The sequence below is a fragment of the Lepidochelys kempii genome, chromosome 11 (genome assembly GCF_965140285.1).
Source record: "Lepidochelys kempii isolate rLepKem1 chromosome 11, rLepKem1.hap1, whole genome shotgun sequence".
Taxonomy (NCBI): Eukaryota; Metazoa; Chordata; order Testudines; family Cheloniidae; genus Lepidochelys; species Lepidochelys kempii.
This window is the reverse complement of record NC_136390.1, coordinates 12,974,291-12,992,749: the sequence shown is the minus strand read 5'-3', so window position 1 is coordinate 12,992,749 and position 18,459 is coordinate 12,974,291. Positions and strand designations below refer to the sequence as shown.

The 18,459-nt window shown below is 47.1% G+C and overlaps 1 protein-coding gene across 10 annotated transcripts in view; it reads left to right on the top strand.

The window, feature by feature from the left end:
- Positions 1-18,459, top strand: part of SLC12A8 (solute carrier family 12 member 8) — a 95,596-nt gene that overhangs the window by 47,176 nt on the left and 29,961 nt on the right. For 9 of the 10 annotated variants that reach the window (XM_073305176.1, XM_073305174.1, XM_073305180.1 and 6 more), the window contains 3 exons: positions 110-223; positions 16,285-16,372; positions 18,287-18,374. In XM_073305176.1, the coding sequence (XP_073161277.1) occupies positions 110-223; positions 16,285-16,372; positions 18,287-18,374 (290 nt within the window). The remainder of the gene's footprint in view (positions 1-109; positions 224-16,284; positions 16,373-18,286; positions 18,375-18,459) is intronic. The other variant, XM_073305181.2, reaches the window with a different exon arrangement.

The window sequence follows — 18,459 nt, the reverse complement described above, 5'->3', positions numbered from 1 at the left end:
ATACCCTGTGTGTGTGTGTGTGTGAGAGAGAGTGTAAATAAGGGTTTCCATCTATCAGATTCCAAATCCATTTTCTCACAGTTTACATTTAAACCCCTTGTGTTTGCAGAACATGGCTTTGTTGGATATTCGAAAGAACTTATGTTTAACAACACGCTACCAGATTACAGTACGGGGGAGTCTTTCTTCACCGTTTTTGGAGTGTTTTTCCCAGCCGCTACAGGTACTATACATTTTATTACCTGATGCTTTATTACCGGAACTGCATTATAGAGGCGAGCACACGTAAGCAATGTGAATTAGTCTTAGCACCGTTTCAGGGTAGCAACGCATGCAGCTCTCTTGGTTATCAGAGTTGGCCATGCCAGCCTGCCTCAGTGAGTGCATGGTGGATCAGTGATTCTGGGATGCCTCACATTCTGTACAGCCTCATTGCACTCTTTAATTTAATCTTCTTTTTCTTGGTGGTCAGAAATTCCGCATTGTTTTTAATCTATTGGTGCTGAGCTGTAATTGGTGTGACCTTCTAATTTTCTGCCTTTTCTCCCCTAATGGACACTGACTCTTGTCTTAACTCCTTGATACAGGGAGCTGGGATTTCTTTGACTGCAGTCCACTGTTATCTATGAAACCTGTCCTGACTGCCAGACTAGAGGGTTAGGCATTGGTTTAGGTCAGTGTTTTTAGGCCACAGTATTAACCTACCGTATCACATTTGATAGTGCTTACCTATAATGGTGATGAAAAAGATTTATTTCCTAAATTTTGGGTAATAATTCTTAAATGCTTCTCCTCAAGTAGATGGGCATTCCTATTTCATTTTAGATGGGGCAACTAATGCACAGGTAAGTTTTGCCTAAGATCACACAACAAATGCGTGGTAAAGTTGGGAACAAAACCCGTTTGTGCTGACTCCCAGCCCTTTACTCAATGCACTAGCCCACAGTTCTCCTCTCTCCCTAATTATAGATTTTGTTTTGCATTAGCCTCTCAGCATAGCTACTGAGAGACTCTCGCAATGATTGCTGCTGTGGTGGCATATGTGAGGTGAAGGCTGGTGACGTGGTAGATATAGTACCACTGCTTATCATTCCAGCTGACACATTTCTTAAAAGTAATTGTGGGTCTGGTTTTATTTCACTTTCCCTAAATTAACAAAAAGGCCATAAAAAATGAATCTGGCAATGCCAAGTGGGAATGAAATCACCATCAATTCGAGTTAGAATACCTCTTGTTGATGCTGTTTTTATGCTATAAAAAGTACCGATTGTAAGCAGTTTCCATAGTGATGAATCCTTGGATTATAGAATGAATTTTCAGAGGATTAGCTCTAAGCAACTAGCCGAAAGTCATTAGCAGAGTTGCTGCAATACAGGGAGACATATTATATGGTTTCATAAAACAGATGAAACAAATGAGTGTTCCAGTAGCATAAATACTTGTTTTGTTAGAAATCTACCTCATTTGCTTTGGAAGAGCAAGTGTTCCCGTTACTTCCCTTTTGTCCCAAAATATTCGTTCACCCAGTTGGATCACCAGGGCTACGTGAACTTACTGCAAAGACCGACTGAAGAATCTTTCTTTCAATGGCTTGTGTGGCCTTTTACAGAAAGGAATTGCTTCCCGTTTCCTTGAACACTCCTGTAGTTGTGTTCTGATTATGCTGATTATAAAGGGAGTATTTGTCAGAGCGGGGACAGAGGCGGTGGTGATGTGTCAGGCCTAGCAGACTGTCAGACCACATTCAGCACTCAGAAAGGCTTGGTCTCTGAGCGTCTCATTTCATGCATTTTGTTGAGTAGTGGGAATAGTTTCTCTTTTGTTCACTCTCTATGGAAGGACTGAAGCACTTTAAAGGCTTCTGAATCCTCTGTCGTTGTGTTGCCTGCACAACCTATGGGCTCGATCCTGCAATGTTGGGAGCTCCCTTTACTTCCTTTCACTTCCACAGTGGTTGAGTGTGCTCAGTACCTTAATGGAGACTGGGCCACTGTGAAAGTGCTTGAGTTATTTCTTATTTGCCTCTCACTGAACTCCCTTATTCTAAGTCCAAACAGGTTGGGCAGTGATTTGGCAGGCGGCTTCTCGCGTGTGCCCAATGAGAGTTTGTTTTCCTTTACTGCTATCTTGTCAGCGTGGCTAATGGCACCATGTGCTCCCTCCTGGGAGAATCGCTGTTCTGAGTCCAGCCTCAAGGTAGTGGTTGATGGTATTGTTTTTCCTTTCTCCCTTACCCGTGACTACTGGCTATGAGGAGGCTGCCATGTCATCCCCATGTCTGGAGTGCCGCTGCTCCTACCCAGCTGAATAGGGAAAAAAAGAGTGTGCTAAAACCTCAGAGTTACAAACACCAGAGTTACGAACTGACTGGTCGACCACACCCCTCATTTGGAACCGGAAGTACGCAATCAGGCAGCAGAGCCACCCCACAGGCCCCAAAAGCAAATACTGTACAGTACAGTACTGTGTTAAATGTCAACTACTAAAAAATAGAAAGGGAAAGTTTAACAAAAGATTTGACAAGGTAAGGAAACCATTTCTGTGCGTGGTTCATTTAAACAAAGATGGTTGAAAGCAGCATTTTTCTTCGACATGGTGAAGTTGCGAAGCTGTATTAAGGGTGGCAAAATACCTTGTTCACCTCAGCAGGCTCAGTCCTTTTTAGCCTTGGAGACTCCTCTCCTCAGTCAGCCCTTTGTGCTTGTTTTCGTTCCCTTCTGCAGTAGGGAGTGCAGCCTCCCTACTGGGAAGGTTTGGTGTCTTGCTGCAAACAGCCTACTGGCAGCTTCCCTGCTCCTCTCACTCCCTCACTCTCTCCCTCCTTCCACACAAGGGAGGGTTTAAAAAGGTCTCAAGTTGGAGTCAGCTGAACCTAACTGGTTCCCTAGCAACTCCTTTTCCAGCTGAACCTTATTGCCCCTTGGTTCTCTCTCTTCAGTGGATAGGGAGGGGCCTTTTAACCCCCTGGGACTAATTACTACCGCCCTCCCCGTAGCTGTTTGTGCTAGGTTTACCACATATGGCCTCCCCCCCACCCCCGCTCAACACTGCGGGGTTGGGCTACTTGGGTCGGCAAACAGTGCGCTCTCGACAGGCCATCCGCATTGCCATGTTGGATTCCAGACCTATGTTGTACTCTGAAGTGGAAGAGTTGAAGTGACAGGAACCATCTCGTCACTCTGGCATTTTTGTCTTTATTTTGGTGCATCCACTGCAGAGGGGCATGGTCCGTGACAAGGGTAAACCTCCGTCCCACTAGATAGTAGCGGAGGCTTTCTACGGCCCATTTTACCGCCAGGCATTCTTTTTTGACAACGTCGTATTTCTGTTCCCTAGGCAGGAACTTCCTACTGAGGAAGAGGATGGGGTGTTCGTCATCCCCGACCATTTGTGAAAGTACCGCCCTCAACCCTCCATCAGAGGCGTCGGTTTGTAGGATAAACTCCTTCCCCCAGTCTGGGGCCACGAGTATGGGGTCAGTGCAGAGGGCCGTCCGTAGATCTGAAAAAGCCTTTTCAGCCGCGGTCGTCCATCTTACTATGTCTGGGCCCCAAGCTTTTGTCAGGTCCGTTAATGGGCATGCCCTGGTGGCAAAGTGGGGAATGGACCGTCTAGAGTACCCCACTAGTCCCAGGAATGCTCTGATCTGTTTTTTTCGGAGTGGTCGGAGCCACTTCTGTATAGCTTCTAACTTGTTGAGTTGGGGCCTCCCCACGCCCCATCCCACTATACACCCAAGATATTTGGCTTCAGCTAATCCGAGCGAACACTTGGAGGGGTTTGCCGTCAGCCCCGCCTTCCTCAGGGTATCCAGCACTGCCTCCACCTTCTCCAAGTGTGTCCCCCAGATGCGGCTATATATGATAACGTCGTCGAGGTAGGCTACCGCGTACTTGCCATGTGGTCGCAACAGTTTGTCCATGAGCCTTTGGAAAGTAGCGGGCACCCCATGCAACCCAAGGGGGAGGAAGGTGTACTGATATAGTCTCTCTGGAGTAGCAAAGGCCGTCTTCTCTTTGTCAGCCTTGGCCAGGGGGATCTGCCAACAGCCCTTGGTCAGGTCAAGGGTAGATATAAACCGTGCTTTTCCCAATCTGTTAATTAGCTCATCTGTCCGGGGTATAGGGTACGCATCAAACTGGGACACCTCATTCAGCTTTCGGAAGTCGTTGCAGAACCTCACGCTGCCATCCGGCTTAGGCACTAAAACCACTGGGCTTGACCATTGGCTATGAGATTCTTCAGTGACTCCTAAGGCCAGCATTTTCCTGACCTCTGTCCTGATCTCCTCTCCTTTGGCCTCTGGGATCCAGTATGGTTTGACGTTCACCTTCACTCCAGGCTCTGTGAGGATGCGATGGTGAACCTCAGTAGTCCTGCCTGGCTTTTCTGAGAACACATCCTGGTTGCGTTTAATCAGGCTGATCACTTCAGATCGTTGCTCCGGAGTCAACTCCGGGGATAGTCTCACTTGGTCGGGCTGGTCGCTTTTAGGGGATGGTGCCCCTAGCGCAACCACATGCGCTTCTCTATCCTGCCATGGCTTCAGCAGGTTTATATGGTAGATCTGCTCCAGCTTCCGGCGACCTGGCTTTTGGACCTTATAGTTGACTTCTCCTATGGCTTCTATTATCTCATATGGCCCCTGTCACCTGGCCAGGAGCTTGCTCTCTGCTGTGGGTATGAGCACTAATACCCGGTCTCCCACCTGGAACTTCTGGGTCATTGCTTGGCGATTGTAGTATGTCCGTTGGGCCCGTTAGGCCTTCTCCAGGTGTTCGCGCACAAGCGGGTGACTTGAGCTATCCTGTCTTTCATTTGCAACACATGTTCAATGACATTTCTCCCGAGATTCGGCTGTTCTTCCCAGCCCTCTTTGGCCATGTCCAATATGCCCCTGGGGTGGCAACCATATAATAGCTTGAATGGGGAGAATCCAGTGGAAGCTTGGGGAACCTCCCATACAGCAAACAGCAAGTAAGGCAGCAGGGCGTCCCAGTCTTTCCCATCGCGACTAACCACTTTCTGTAGCACATTCTTCAATGTTCTATTGAAGCGTTTGACAAGACCATCGGTCTGGGGATGATAAACTGATGTCCTGAGGGTCCGTATATGGAGCATTGTACGTAGGTCCTTCATTAACTTAGACACAAAGGGGTTCCCTTGGTCCGTCAGGATCTCTTTAGGTATCCCTACTCTGGAAAAAATCCGGACTAATTCTTTGGCTGTGGTCTTGGACATAGTGTTCCGTACGGGTATGGCCTCAGGATTTCGGGTGGCATAATCTAGTACTACCAGAATGTACTGATGACCCCGGGCTGACTTCTCCAATGGCCCTACTAGGTCCATAGCTATTCGCTCGAATGGGATTTCAATAATTGGTAGAGGTACCAAGGGGCCCTTAGGTGTGGTCAGGGCCCATGTATCTGACATTCCACACAGGAGGTACAATATCACCGGACCACTGCATAAATGCCGGGCCAAAAAAACCTCTGCAGAATCTGATCAAGGGTCTTATCTACCCCTAGATGGCCCCCGAACAGATGGCTGTGGGCCAGATCCATCACGCCCCTCTGATGCTTCTGTGGGATGAAGAGTTGTTCTATGACTTGCTCTTGGACCCGGACTACTCTGTATAGCAGATCACCCTTAATCACATAATATGGCCCTGGGCCCTTAACTCTCCCCTCCACGGGGACCCCATTTACCTCATCTCCTTCTTTACGAATATTGCTGTATATTGGATAATTGGCCTGATTCTAACCAAAAGTCCCGAGTGAGGTCCCCATTTGTCCAAACTCAGGGGGATCTACCTCTGACTCCCCCTCGGGGAAAACCCCCGGGGAACTAGGTCTGGTGATTGGGTCATTGATCACCTGCCCCACCCCGCTGTCCGTTGAGCCACCTCTTTCCCCTACAAGCGTAGATTTCTGGTACTGGATCAAGATCCTCGTTCCCCTCCTTTTATCCGCCCTCCGTTCCCTCCAAGTCTTCCTGGGCTTTCCCAGCGGGGAGAACAAATCCTGGCCAAATTCATGTAAGGCTGGGGGTGGGGGGTGGTTATCTATCTGGGCCACCCCCTGGATCCTGAGTTCATTATTTTCTTCCACCTTCTCCCCAGGGAGTAGGCTATCAAATCCCAGGAAGTCTCATCCGATAAGGACTGGGTAGGGGAGTTTCGGAACTACTTGCACCGTCACCTTAGTGGGGTTTCTGAGAACTTCTATTTTTATGGGGATGGTTGGGTAGTAACTGACATCCCCATGCACACAGGATATTCCTGAGCGTTTGGCCCGGGGTAGTTGGTCCTGCCCGACCAGCTTTCCTGAGACCAGCATGATTGCACTTCCCGAGTCTACTAACACGGTGGTCTCTATACCATTCATCTTAATGGGTCTAGTGTATCTACGAAGGACCATCGCAATCCCTACTAGACCCTACTTAGTCTAGTAAGAAATAATAATACTTATTAGATCACATGGTCCCCCTATATCTCTCAGTTCGCATTGCATGGGCTCTTCTAGATTTGGGCATTGGGCAGTGATATGCCCCCATTCGCCACATGCATAACATCGGTACCCTGCTCACGGCAGCCCCCGATTTTTCGGGCTACTGGGCTTTCTTCTCCGAGCCTTTCTCCCCCAATCCTCAAGTCTCTCTGGGATCTCTGGCTGCTCTTCCGCCTCCTTCCTCCCCTCCATAGTCCGGCCTGGTGCTAGGGCAAACCGGGGCCTCGGTGCAGAGACTTGTCTCCGATTCTGGCGCCTTCCTTTCCCGGTGGTCCGAGAAAGTTCTTGGGCTGCTAAGTGTTTCTCTATGAGGGCAACTAGTTCATCATAGGAGGAAGGATCGTTTTGGCGGACCCACCCTCGTATGTCCGGCGGCAACCCTGTCGTGTACCTATCCAACACGTGGATTTCCACTATCTTCTTCAGCCCATAGGTCTCGGGGCGGATCCACTTCCAGGCGAGGTGGATTAAATCAAATAGCTGGGACCTCGGCGGTTTGCTGTCCCGGTATTTCCACTTGTGGAAGCGCTGGGCCCGTATGGCTGGTGTCACATCTGATCTTGCCAGGATTTCCACCTTCAGCTGGGAGTAATCCATAGCTGTCTCTGTGGTCATGTCAAAATAGGCCTTCTGGAGCTCCCCACACAGAAATGGAGCCAGGATACCTGCCCACTGGTCTTGGGGCCAGGTCTCCCACAATGCTGTCCTATTGAAGGCGAGGAGATATGCCTCTATATCATCGTCCGTAGTCATCTTCTGTAAATAGTTGCTTGCCTGCAGTGGCCAGGCCCCCTCGGGCCCATGCATCAGCGTGGTCAGGGCTTTTAACTGGTTCACTACTTCATTCAGGGTGGCTCGATCTTGGGCCACCTGGTTCATCAGTAATTGGTTCATCTCTTGTTGGACGCGTACTGACTCTTGCTGGGCAGCCATCTGTACCCTGGTAGCCTCTTGTTGGGCCGCAGTGGCTTGTTTCAATGCCTTCACTACATCCTTCATTTTTTTGGGGGGTGATTTACCTTGCTCTGAGATGGCTTGCCACAGAACCTTACTCACTCACCAAATCCCACTGCTGACACCAAGTATGGCAAAATACCTTGTTCGCCTCAGCAGGCTCAGTCCTTTTTAGCCTTGGAGACTCAGGTTTGGGGCAAGACAAATCCTCATAGGTGGCACAGGGTCCTGCTATTCCTCTCTTCAGTCAGTCCCTTGTGCATGTTTTTCTTCCCTTCTGGGGAGGGAGTGCAGCCTCCCTACTGGGAAGGTTTGGTGTCTTGCTGCAAACAGCCTACTGGCAGCTTCTCTTCTCCTCTCACTCCCTCACACTCCTCCTCCTTCCACCCAGGGGAGGGTTTAAAAAGGTCTCAAGTAGTTGGAGTCAGCTGAACCTAATTGGTTCCCTAGCAGCCCCTTTTCCAGTTGAACCTTATTGCCACTTGGTTATCTCTCCTCATTGGATAGGGAGGCTCCTTTTAACCCCCTGGGACTAATTGCTACCCTCCCCCCCTTGTAGCTGTTTGTTCTGGGTTTACTGCATAAGTCAATGTTCAGTTGTAGACTTTTGAAAGAACCACCGTACCGTTTTGTTCAGAGTTACGAACAACCCCCATTCCTGAGATGTTCATAACTCTGAGGTTCCACTGTATTTATGACAAAGCTGCAAAGAAAATTAGCCTTCGTGTTATTAAATGGTGCTTCATCGCTGCTGGTTCTTGGCAGCTGGGAAAGCCAAAGCTAATAGACAGAACTTATTTAAAGCTCCAGCAGTTTATTATTTCATTGGTTAGCAGTTGTAATACCAGTAATAATACTCAAGAGTCTCTTAAAATACAGCTTTTTGCGATGTACAGTATAATTAATTGGGTTGCTACGCACAACTTCCCTCATTTTGGTTAGTCAGTTATTCGGAGGGTTTAAACAATTCCCTGGCAGTAGCAATGTGCCAGTGGTGATTGTGTGATCTTACTCCCATTCCTGTTTGTATTAGAGCAGTGCATAGAGGGCCCATCCAGGTACCAGTGTGTTAGGTGCAGTACGTACAGAAGAATTTGCCCGGAAGAACTTGCAGTATGTTTAGACAAGAAAAGAGATGGGAGTAAGGAAGTATGGGGAATTGAGGCCTTGTCTACATTTAACATGCTGGACCGGCACAGCTGCACCCATGCAGCTGAGCCACTGTAGCTCCTCAGTGAAGTTAGGTCAGTATAACTGCATTGCACAGGGGTGTGGATTTTCCACAACCCTGAGTGATGTAGTTATACGGACATAAGTTGCTAATGTAGACCAAGCCTCAGGCACACCCAGGCTCCTGGTGTGTCTATACTTAAAGCACCACAGCACTGCAACTGCACCACTGTAGTGCCTCAGTGTAGACCAGAGGGGGGAAAACTACAGCCCGTGGGCCATATCCGGCCTGCAGGACCCTTCCCTCTGGCCCCCGAGCTCCTGCCACGGAGCGGGGTCAGGACAGGCTTGCGGAGGAGCCAGTCCAACTCCCCGGCAGCGCGGTGTGCTGGGCGGAGGCTAGCTCCTGGCCCCTCCCATTCTGCTCCTCTTCCTCCCTGCCTCCCTCGCAGTCACAGTCCCCCAGTGCCTGGGCAGCGTGGCTGCATCTCCAGCCAGGCGGCACGGCTATAGCGCCGCCAGACCTGGTGCTCCAGGGTGGTGCGGTCAGGGGACAGGGAGCAGGGGGAGTTCTGGTGGGGGGCTGGATCAGGGAGGGTTGCAGGGGGGCGGCCAAGGGGCTTGGGCCCTGCTGCCGGGGACAGGGGCAGAGCAAGCCAGGGCCCCCCTCCACCCCATCATGCTTGGGCCCTGTCCCCAGCAGCTAAGCCCAGACAGGGAGCGAGCCCTGCCCGACTGCCAGGGAGAGCAGCCAAATGAGCAGGGGAAACGCACAGGGAAAGGACTGAGCTCCCCTTTCCCCCATCCCACAGGTAACGTGGAGCAGGGAGAGCAGGGAGGGTTGGAGAGAGGTGGGGGTCCCAGGGGTGGTCAGGGGGTGGGGAGCAGGGAAAATTGGTTAGGGGTGGGGGTCCCAGAGGGATGGTCAGGGGGTAGAGAGCAGGGGTGTTTGGATAGGATGCCACCTGTAGAGTCAGACCAGTTGAACTGGCAGGAGAGAGTTTTTGAGATGATGACTCTTTAATAATAGAAGTGAAATAATCTTGGAACTAGAAGGTTCTGCCACGTTGGGGGGGGGCAGTCTATCAGAGTGCAAAGGGTGCTAGTCCTCAGCTTCTAACTTGAGGATTTTGTGATGGGTGATACAGACCCCTCTCTCTCCTGAATGAACCCTCTCTCTGCTGGAAATGGAGGGATTTACATCTGTGAGTGAAGAGGAGCTTCATAGGAAGACACCATGAGAGTTCAAGTTCAGATTCAGCAATTAATAGTGATTAGGGTACGCTTTGTGGAGGAGAAGCGGTTTGTGGAGTTCTGTATGTTGGGGACTTAGTGGGGATTGGATATTGGAACTGTCCCAGAGCGAGACAATTGTCACAGGGCAGTGGTTTTCCACGTGTGGTGGCACTACATCTAAGGGCTCTTTGAAAGGTGGTTGTTACCATAGAACAGAGGTTTTCAGTCTATGGTCCATGGACCCCTGGGGGTCCGCAGACTATGTCTAAGATTTCCAATGGGGGTCCGCACTCCATTCGAAATTTTGTAGCAATCTGCAAACAAAAAAAGGGTGAAAACCACTGTCCTAGTATAGAAGTAGGGGATTTGAGTAATGGAAAGTTCTTTCCAAATGCCAGCCTTTAATAAATCAGTTATTAATACTAGAAAGCCACACACGTAAATTAACATTAGAGACTGGATATGTATCATTTAAGTGATACTTAGGAAACTCTGTTGCTGTGTGTAATGATAAGTGAGGCTCCAATTATGTGTGAGTCCCTGTGTATCCTACCATCTGTGAGCGAACACTTTTCACAGAGCAGTCACTCCATATCTGACCTCTCAGTCCTCATCCTCAATCGAAACCTGCACAACACTTTCAGAAGATGAGCCTGAGAGCTTAAATCCATAAGTTCGTAGACACTAAAAATCATGGTTTTAATAAAGACACTAGATTTATGGCTTATCACAACAACCTGTAACCCACTAATCTGTATTTTTTGTCCTTTGACTGCAGCGGTGTTAATTGGCCACCTCATCTTGAATTGTTTCTTAGATTATGTGTTAACTACTTATGATAAACAATGTATTCCACCTTGTATTTGGGTGTGACATTCACAGTACCTTTCCCAGAACTGAGGAAGAGCTCTGTGTAGCTACAAAGCTTGTCTCTTTCACCAACAGAAGTTGGTCCAATAAAAAATATTACCTCACCCACCTTGTCTTTCTGAAGTGAAGCTGAGTAAATTGTACTTTCTGGGGATTTCATTAAAAAAATAAAATTTAAGGCCATGGTCCAAATTCTGTTCTCAGTTTTTCTGAATTTTCAGTGTTATGACTCCAGTGATGGGAGTGGAGTTAGTCTAGTTTTACAGTTAGGCTAGGTTGCCTGGTACCCAGTTTTTGACCGGAAAGTCTGGTCAAAAGTGGTCTGTAGGGTGTTCAGTCAGTACTTCTGACTGGACACCAAAAGTCCGGTTACTGCCTGCAAACCCCACCAGCAGCCCGTCACATCAGCAACCAAAACTTCCTCCTGACCCTAAAGAAGAGGAAGACTATGAGCTGAATTTACCAGTTCTGCTAGTACTGACAAAGGTATCTTCCTCATCTGCCGATGAGGCGGTCTCTCCAGCTTTGCTGTCCCCTCGAGATGACCAGCAACTCCTGGAGCTGCTACCAAAGGTGGCAGAAGAATTCCAAATCTCCTTAGAGGAGGTCCAGGACACACAACATAAGTTCCTAGACCTCCTGCAACCCCTGGCATCCAGCTAGATAGGACTGTATGGCATGCACTGGTAACATGTATCCCTACTTCCAAGAGGGCAGAGAAACATGACGTTGTCCCACAAACAGAGCAGAGTTTCTATTTACCCACCCGGTCCTGAGCTCCGTAGTTGTTCAGGTTGCCACAGAGAGATCCAGGCAGCAACACCCATAAGGAGGCCAAGTGTGTGGACCAGCTGGGGAGGATGGTGTTTACATCTACAAGCCTGCAGTTTAGTGTATTGAATTGTCAATTGCTTTTGGCTAAGTATGATTTTCTGCATTATTAAAAGTTTATAGATTTCAGGGACAAATTGCCCCAGAGGGACAGGGCTCACTTGCAGGCTCTTATTGATGACGACAAACTGGTGGCAATGACTTCATTACAATCTGCGGCTGATGCAGCCTGCACCACGTCAAGATCAATGGCTATTGCCATTGCCTGGGAATCATGGCTATGCTCTAGGGTTTGCCAGGGAGGTCCAGAACACTGTAGAAGACTTGTCCTTCTATGAGACCCGTCTTCTCCATGAAAAGACAGATAAAACTTGCACTTGCTAAAGGACTCCATGGCAACCCTCCACTCTCTGGGTATATATCCACCAGAGGAAATACAATAAGCAGTTACCATCACCGCTCTTATGAACCTCTTCATAAAAGGCAGAGGGTGCAAGGGCCAGGATACTCTGCACCTTCCACTTCAGTCACATTAACCCAATCTCCAAAGGCTACTTTTGACAAGACGGTCCGAAACTGTGAACTACTGTTGGTGCCATCTCCACCTAATCCCTAGATCTCCTTTGGTGGCTGCCTAGCACTCTTTTCCCACAGTTGAAGGGCAATAACATCAAATGTTTGCTGGATATCATCCATTCCAGCTATCCCATAGAGTTTCCCTACCCCCCCTCAAAACCCCCTTCCTTGTCCCTTTCCAGAGATCATTCTCACCAGGAGATCCTCCTCCCAGGGGATAAAATCCCGCCTTCAGCAGGGAGCAATAGAGCAGGTACCTCTTCAGCATCAGGGAAAAGGATTCTATTCAAAATATGTCCTAGTTCCCAAAAAGAAGGGAGAGTTGAGACCCATTCTCAACTTGCAACACCTTGACATTTTTATTCACAAACTAAAATTTTGTGTGTGGTTACAGTGGCATCAATGATACCATCTCTGGAAAAGAACCCGTGGTTCTCACTGTGAAAGATGCATGCTTTCACATGGATATTTGCCCTTCCCGCAGAAGATTCCTCAGGTTTATGGTGAGTCCCAATCACTATCAAGATGGAGCGTTTCCATTTGGTCTAGTAGCCACTCGCAGGGTCTTCCCTCGACATGCAATGAGCACCGACATTGGCATTTTACCTGCCGGGAACAAAACCCATTAGAAAGTCACCTAAATTTTTCATTGCCATAGCAGAACAGCTTTGAGGTCAAGCTGTATCCTCTCAGAGGGTCTCTAAGTAGCTCTTCAGGTATATCCTTAACTCTGTTACCAGATGGCACAGCTTCCTCCCCGACATGTAGTAAGGGCACACTCTACAAGATACAAGCGGCCTCAGTAGCATCACTTCAAGAGGTCCCCTGCTTGACATTTTCAGGGCAATGAGGCATTATGCCATGGCCCAAGAGTCCTCCACTGATGCATCCTTTGGGCAGAAGTTCTACAAGCAGCTATACCACCTGCATCCTTGCACCCTTCTTCTCTCTAAGGACGGCTTGTCAGTCACCCACAGTGGAATACACATAAGGACCAGCACTCGAAGAAAGGAAAGGTAACATTACTTACCTTGTTGTAACTGGAGTTCTTCAAGAGGCATGGCCCCTATCTGTATTTCACTACCCACTCTGCTTCCGATCTTGGCATGATTTGTGGTGGAGAAAGAACTGAAGAAGCGGTCGATCCGCCCCTTATGCCCTCCGTGCAGAGCGGGAGGGGAGTAGGGACACAGGTGTGAACCAATGGACACTGCTTGCAAAAATTCTCCAATCTCAGGCACAGGAAGCACATGTGTACCCACAATGGAATACAGACGGGGACCATACATCTCAAAGAACTCCAGTGACAACAAAGTAAGTAACTTACCTCTTGAGGTCATTTTAGTGTGAAATATCTTTGCATTGAAACTGAATTCTGGAATAAACTGCATCTGGTGTTTCAAAGTGACAGCAAATAGATTTAGAAGTCTTGGGCTATATAATCTGCAGACTGGCACAGCTCCACTAAGGCTGTGGAGTGGTGCCAATGTACATGAGCAAAGAATTTGGCCCCTTTTAAAAATGAACACTTATCTGGTATTTTCCATTCCCCATCTCCAGAAGGAATGAAGGAGACGAGGAATGGAAAGGGCCCTTGCTCTCTACCTTGATTTATAATGTAATGTACTAGAAAATGTAAAAATCTTGGTTTTATATATGATAAATCATAGGTGGTTAAGTTATAAACTGGAGGTGGTGTAGCTGTTGATTGTCTCTGACCTATGATGTAGGTAGTACCCTTCTGCAAAAGTTTTCATGTGTCCATCCCATGGATAATTCCCAGAATAGGATTACATTGGGCGTAGTTGTGATGTACAGGCTGTCTTGATACTCCCTTGGTTTCCTGGCTGAATTGACCACGTTTTTATCCTGCCTTGCCCAGCAGCCTTGCCGTTATCTGCTTTGTGAGATAATGGGTCTGTGTGGAAAATCGAGGCTGCTATCGGATTGAAACAGAGACATGGGTAATTCTCTCTGAGAACAATCTGCAGATAAGATTGTTCAAATTTGGAGGGGGATGAATGATTCCATGGGGGCTGATCTATGTCTGGAGGAGAGAAATGTCCCAGCTTCTCAAGTTGATTTTTTGGACAGTTTTTCTTGTTGAGAGCTAGAATTTTTGAGAGCACTCCACCCTACTGCTTTCAGATCAGACTCATTCTTTCTTGTATTTAACAGGGAAGGAGCACTTTATTATTAAGGGTAAGCAGGTTGCTGCTTCTTTGAAAAGAGTTGGACCTGCTACTCGGGAAAGCACTTCTTGATGCTAATCTTCTCCAGCTATCACCCTGTCTGTAACATGTCCTTTGTGGACAAGGTGATTGAGAATAAAACAGCAAGACACCACCTGTGACTCCTGAACTTCCTTGGTCCTCTTCAGTAAGATCTGAGGCCTCTGTGTCGTATAGAGGAGGCTGTATTGGCCTCTGTGGTTGATGATGCCCACATTAACTCTTGTACACTATCTAATCTATCTATCATACTTATGTGGCCCCATTGCTGTACTATCAGAGTGGCTCAAAGTAATTAGCGTACTTATCCCCATACACCATTGTGAAGTAAGGAAGTATTATTATCCCCATTTCACAGACGGGAAACTAATGCTGCACAGAAATGATGAAGTCAGAGTTTGGGTGGTGAATAAGTGACGACAGGCTCCAATTCAGCAAGTCGGTGCCATTTTAAGGTGCTCCCATGAAGTGATTGGCCCTTGTGTGGCATTTCATCCTGAGCCGAAGGCTAGACAGGAGCAATTCATCTTGGCAAAAACCCCACAACAAAGGCAACTAGTCATTGCCGTGCCAGCAGACTACAGTCTGCAAGGGACACCTTCCAAACACTTTGCATGGAAATGAGTTGAACATCACTGAGGAGGAAGGAAGTTCAGTAGTTAGGGTGCTATCCTGGAACTGACTCAGGGTCAATTTCCTGCTCTGCCACAGACTTCCTGTGCAACCTTGGGCAAGTCATTTGACCACTCAGTTTCCCATCTGTGAAATGGGGATAATAATATTTCCTTACTTCACGGTGGTGTATGGGGATAAGTACACTAATTGTACACTGAAGAATAGTAGTGCACAACCAATAGTACACTAATTGTCCAAATTCTCATCATGTTTTTAAAGTAACATGGCTACTTTTCTCTTTACCAGTATCTGAATACTTCTAGGAAGTGTGAAAAAGCTATTTTGACCAGGAAGGATGGTATTGTGCTTATGGGCACTGAACCGAGACTCAGGCACTGTGGGCCAGTTACTTAATCCCTTTGTGCCTCCCTTTGCCAAGCTGCAAACTGGGGGATAATTCTCCCTTTCTTCTATCCTTTTGTCTGTCATGTCTATTTAGATTGTAAACTTTGTGGGGTAGAGTCTGTCCCGTACTATGTATTTCTATGTGTCTATTGCCTCGGGATCCCAGCTGGGGCCTCTGGGAACTACTGGCATATAAATAATTACAACAGTTTCGTTAGATTGTCCTCAGTTCTACCATGTGCTTTCTGTATGACTTCGGGCTTAACACTTAACCTCTCAGAGCTTCAGTTTCCCTATCTGCAAGCTAGAGATAATGCCTATCTCACCAGGGTGTCATGAGCTTTAACTGACATCTGCAAAGTAGATTCCTGGATGGGAGATGCCATATGCCTGCACAGTATTATTATTCTCTATCTGTTAAATGTGCGTGGCATCGTTGGTAGACACAGACAGTACAAGCCATTTTATAATAAAGATTGTCTCTTCTGGATGTAAGAACCTATCATCTCTCTGGGTCTAACTGCATGTGTCAGAGCTGGGTAATACGGCCTGTTGACTGGACACTGGGATGAATGGCAGCACTTTTCTATTGACAATTGAACAACACTGTTTCCCGTGATGTTTGTATTAAGATAAGACGTTTTTGTTTAAATTCATGCTTTTTTTCTCATGTCATTGTCCAGTCTGAACAAAGGGTCCTTTGTGGGCATGTTTTTGGTAGCTTGTTACCATTGGATACAGGGTTGAATGGCTACTTACTTACAAAGCTACGGCTATGGGGCAAATAGTGTTTGCATCAGCAACGTGACAAAGTATAGCTGCAGTTCTGACATGATCGATAAATGATCTAATTCCAAATTATGTTTATCTTTGTCTACAAAATGCAGGTGTGATGGCTGGGTTTAATATGAGTGGAGACCTCCAGAAGCCTGTGGCCAGCATCCCACTCGGGTCTCTGGCAGCTATCGGCATTTCGTAAGTCGCTTGAAAGAGTGAAAAGAATTTACTTTCTGTTTAGAGTGTGCCCTGGATGTGACCAATCTATTTCGTATTCCAGTCAACCTTTTATTACTCACCCATCTGGAAAATTACAGTCTGGCTCTTGTTCAAATTATCATCTATTACCTACTCCTACTCTGGATGGTTTTAGTGAAGAGATTCATTAATGCGGATATAATCAATTCTTCTCCACCCCTCGGGCCCACTTCCTAATACAGAATGTGTATTAACTCTAGAATTGTCAAATTGGACTACTCTGGAGTAGATTTCAAAATTGTTGGATTTAGGGTTTTTTAAGAAAAGAAAAATTACAAGCCTTCTAAAGAAACAGGCTGAGTCGTTTATTTATATTAGCTCACGTGTTGCAGCTAAATTTCTCAAGTACTTTTTTATTAAGAATGACTTAGGGTTTATCCTCACAGCAGCTGGGAGGGTGCTTCCCAGTGCTGGTAGACAGTCGCACCAGCTTTGCTCAAGCTAACGCGCTAGAAACAGCAGTGTGGCCATGGCGCGATGGGAGGTGGATCAGGCTAGCTACCTGTGTGCACACCTCGGAGGTCAGGCGGGCTAGTCTAACTGTGTCCACACTGAAATATTTAGTGCACTAGTTCAAGCTGAGCTCGCGCCTCTGTGTATCCGAGCTGGAAAGCACACTCCCAGCTGCTGTGTAGACATAGCATCAGATGAAAGGAGCCCTTCTGGTGGCAAACCCATAGTGAATGTGACACTGTGTTCTTTGTATGTCATTTCTCATCCTGATCAGTTTTTGCATGGTAATGTGACCAGGTTTTTTTTTTTTTATGCAGTGTGTGATGGTAATATTTCCTCTCTCAGCCATAAAGGGTAACGTTTTATCGGTGGGATGATTTTGAAGGCTTGTAATTGCCTGGTACACAGTCTTGGGGATTAACCTTGCATGAAGCGTGGAAGGTCATTCCCGAGGCTTAAAAAAGAACATTGGCGTCATTTGGGCCCCAGGCATTTTACACATCGTTCTGGGCAGGCTAAATTCCAACTGCCCCATGCACGTGGCAGTGGGTTGCTCTGTTATCCCTTGGGACAGAGAGGCAGATTGTGTCACTGAGATTTGTTACCTGGCACAGTGTACACCCTGAGGAGAACCAGTGCTGTTACTCTGGCTGGTGCATTGTGGGGGATGGAGCCTAGGGTCCCTCAATTCCCTGCCCTGCCCCAACAATTCCCACCTGCTTGTGCATGGTGGGATGTAGTGATTTGTGGAAGGCTACATCTCTGTCTGGGCGGCCTACCCTCAGACAGATGCAGGAAGGACAAGGTAGAAGTGAGGCAATCACATTTAATATAATATGCCGCAGACTTGGCATGCCCACTTGCAGGCATTTAGGAAAAGGTGAGTTTTAAGGAGGGATTGAAGGAAGATGTCCATTTACATTGACTCATTTCCCTATTTCAGACATTTCGCATCTAGTAGTTCTCTCTGAGGCCATTTTTCACATACAATAGAACCTCAGAGTTACAAATACCAGAGTTATGAACTGACCAATCAACCACACCCCTCATTTGGAACCAGAAGTACGCAGTCAGGCAGCAGTAGAGACCAAAAAAAAAAAAAAAATACAGTACAATACTGTGATAAACATAAACTACTTAAAAAAATAAAGGAAAAGCAGCATATAGCAGTTGCTGCTTATCACTTTACACTTTTGCCTTTGCATGTAGGCAATGCTACTATGCTACTCCCTAAATTTTAGAACAGGGAATACAAGTATTGCAGTAATGTCAATTATTTGTGAAGCTTTTAAATGGTGGTCACTGTAAGTAGCTGAATTTCTTCAGGCCTTCATGATAGTAAAAATGCCCAATGAACTCATTGTTTTGGGAACAAATGGTGTCTCTCTCTCTTGTTTGCAGGTGGTTTCTATATATAGTCTTTGTTTTCTTGCTGGGAGCCATTTGTACCCGGGAGTCGCTCCGCTATGACTTTATGATAGCAGAAAAGGTAATTAGTTAAATTTAAAATAACTCAATCCATTGTAGAAAACGGTGCTTTCCAGTCTACAGGGGCATTATTTTAAGCTGGGATT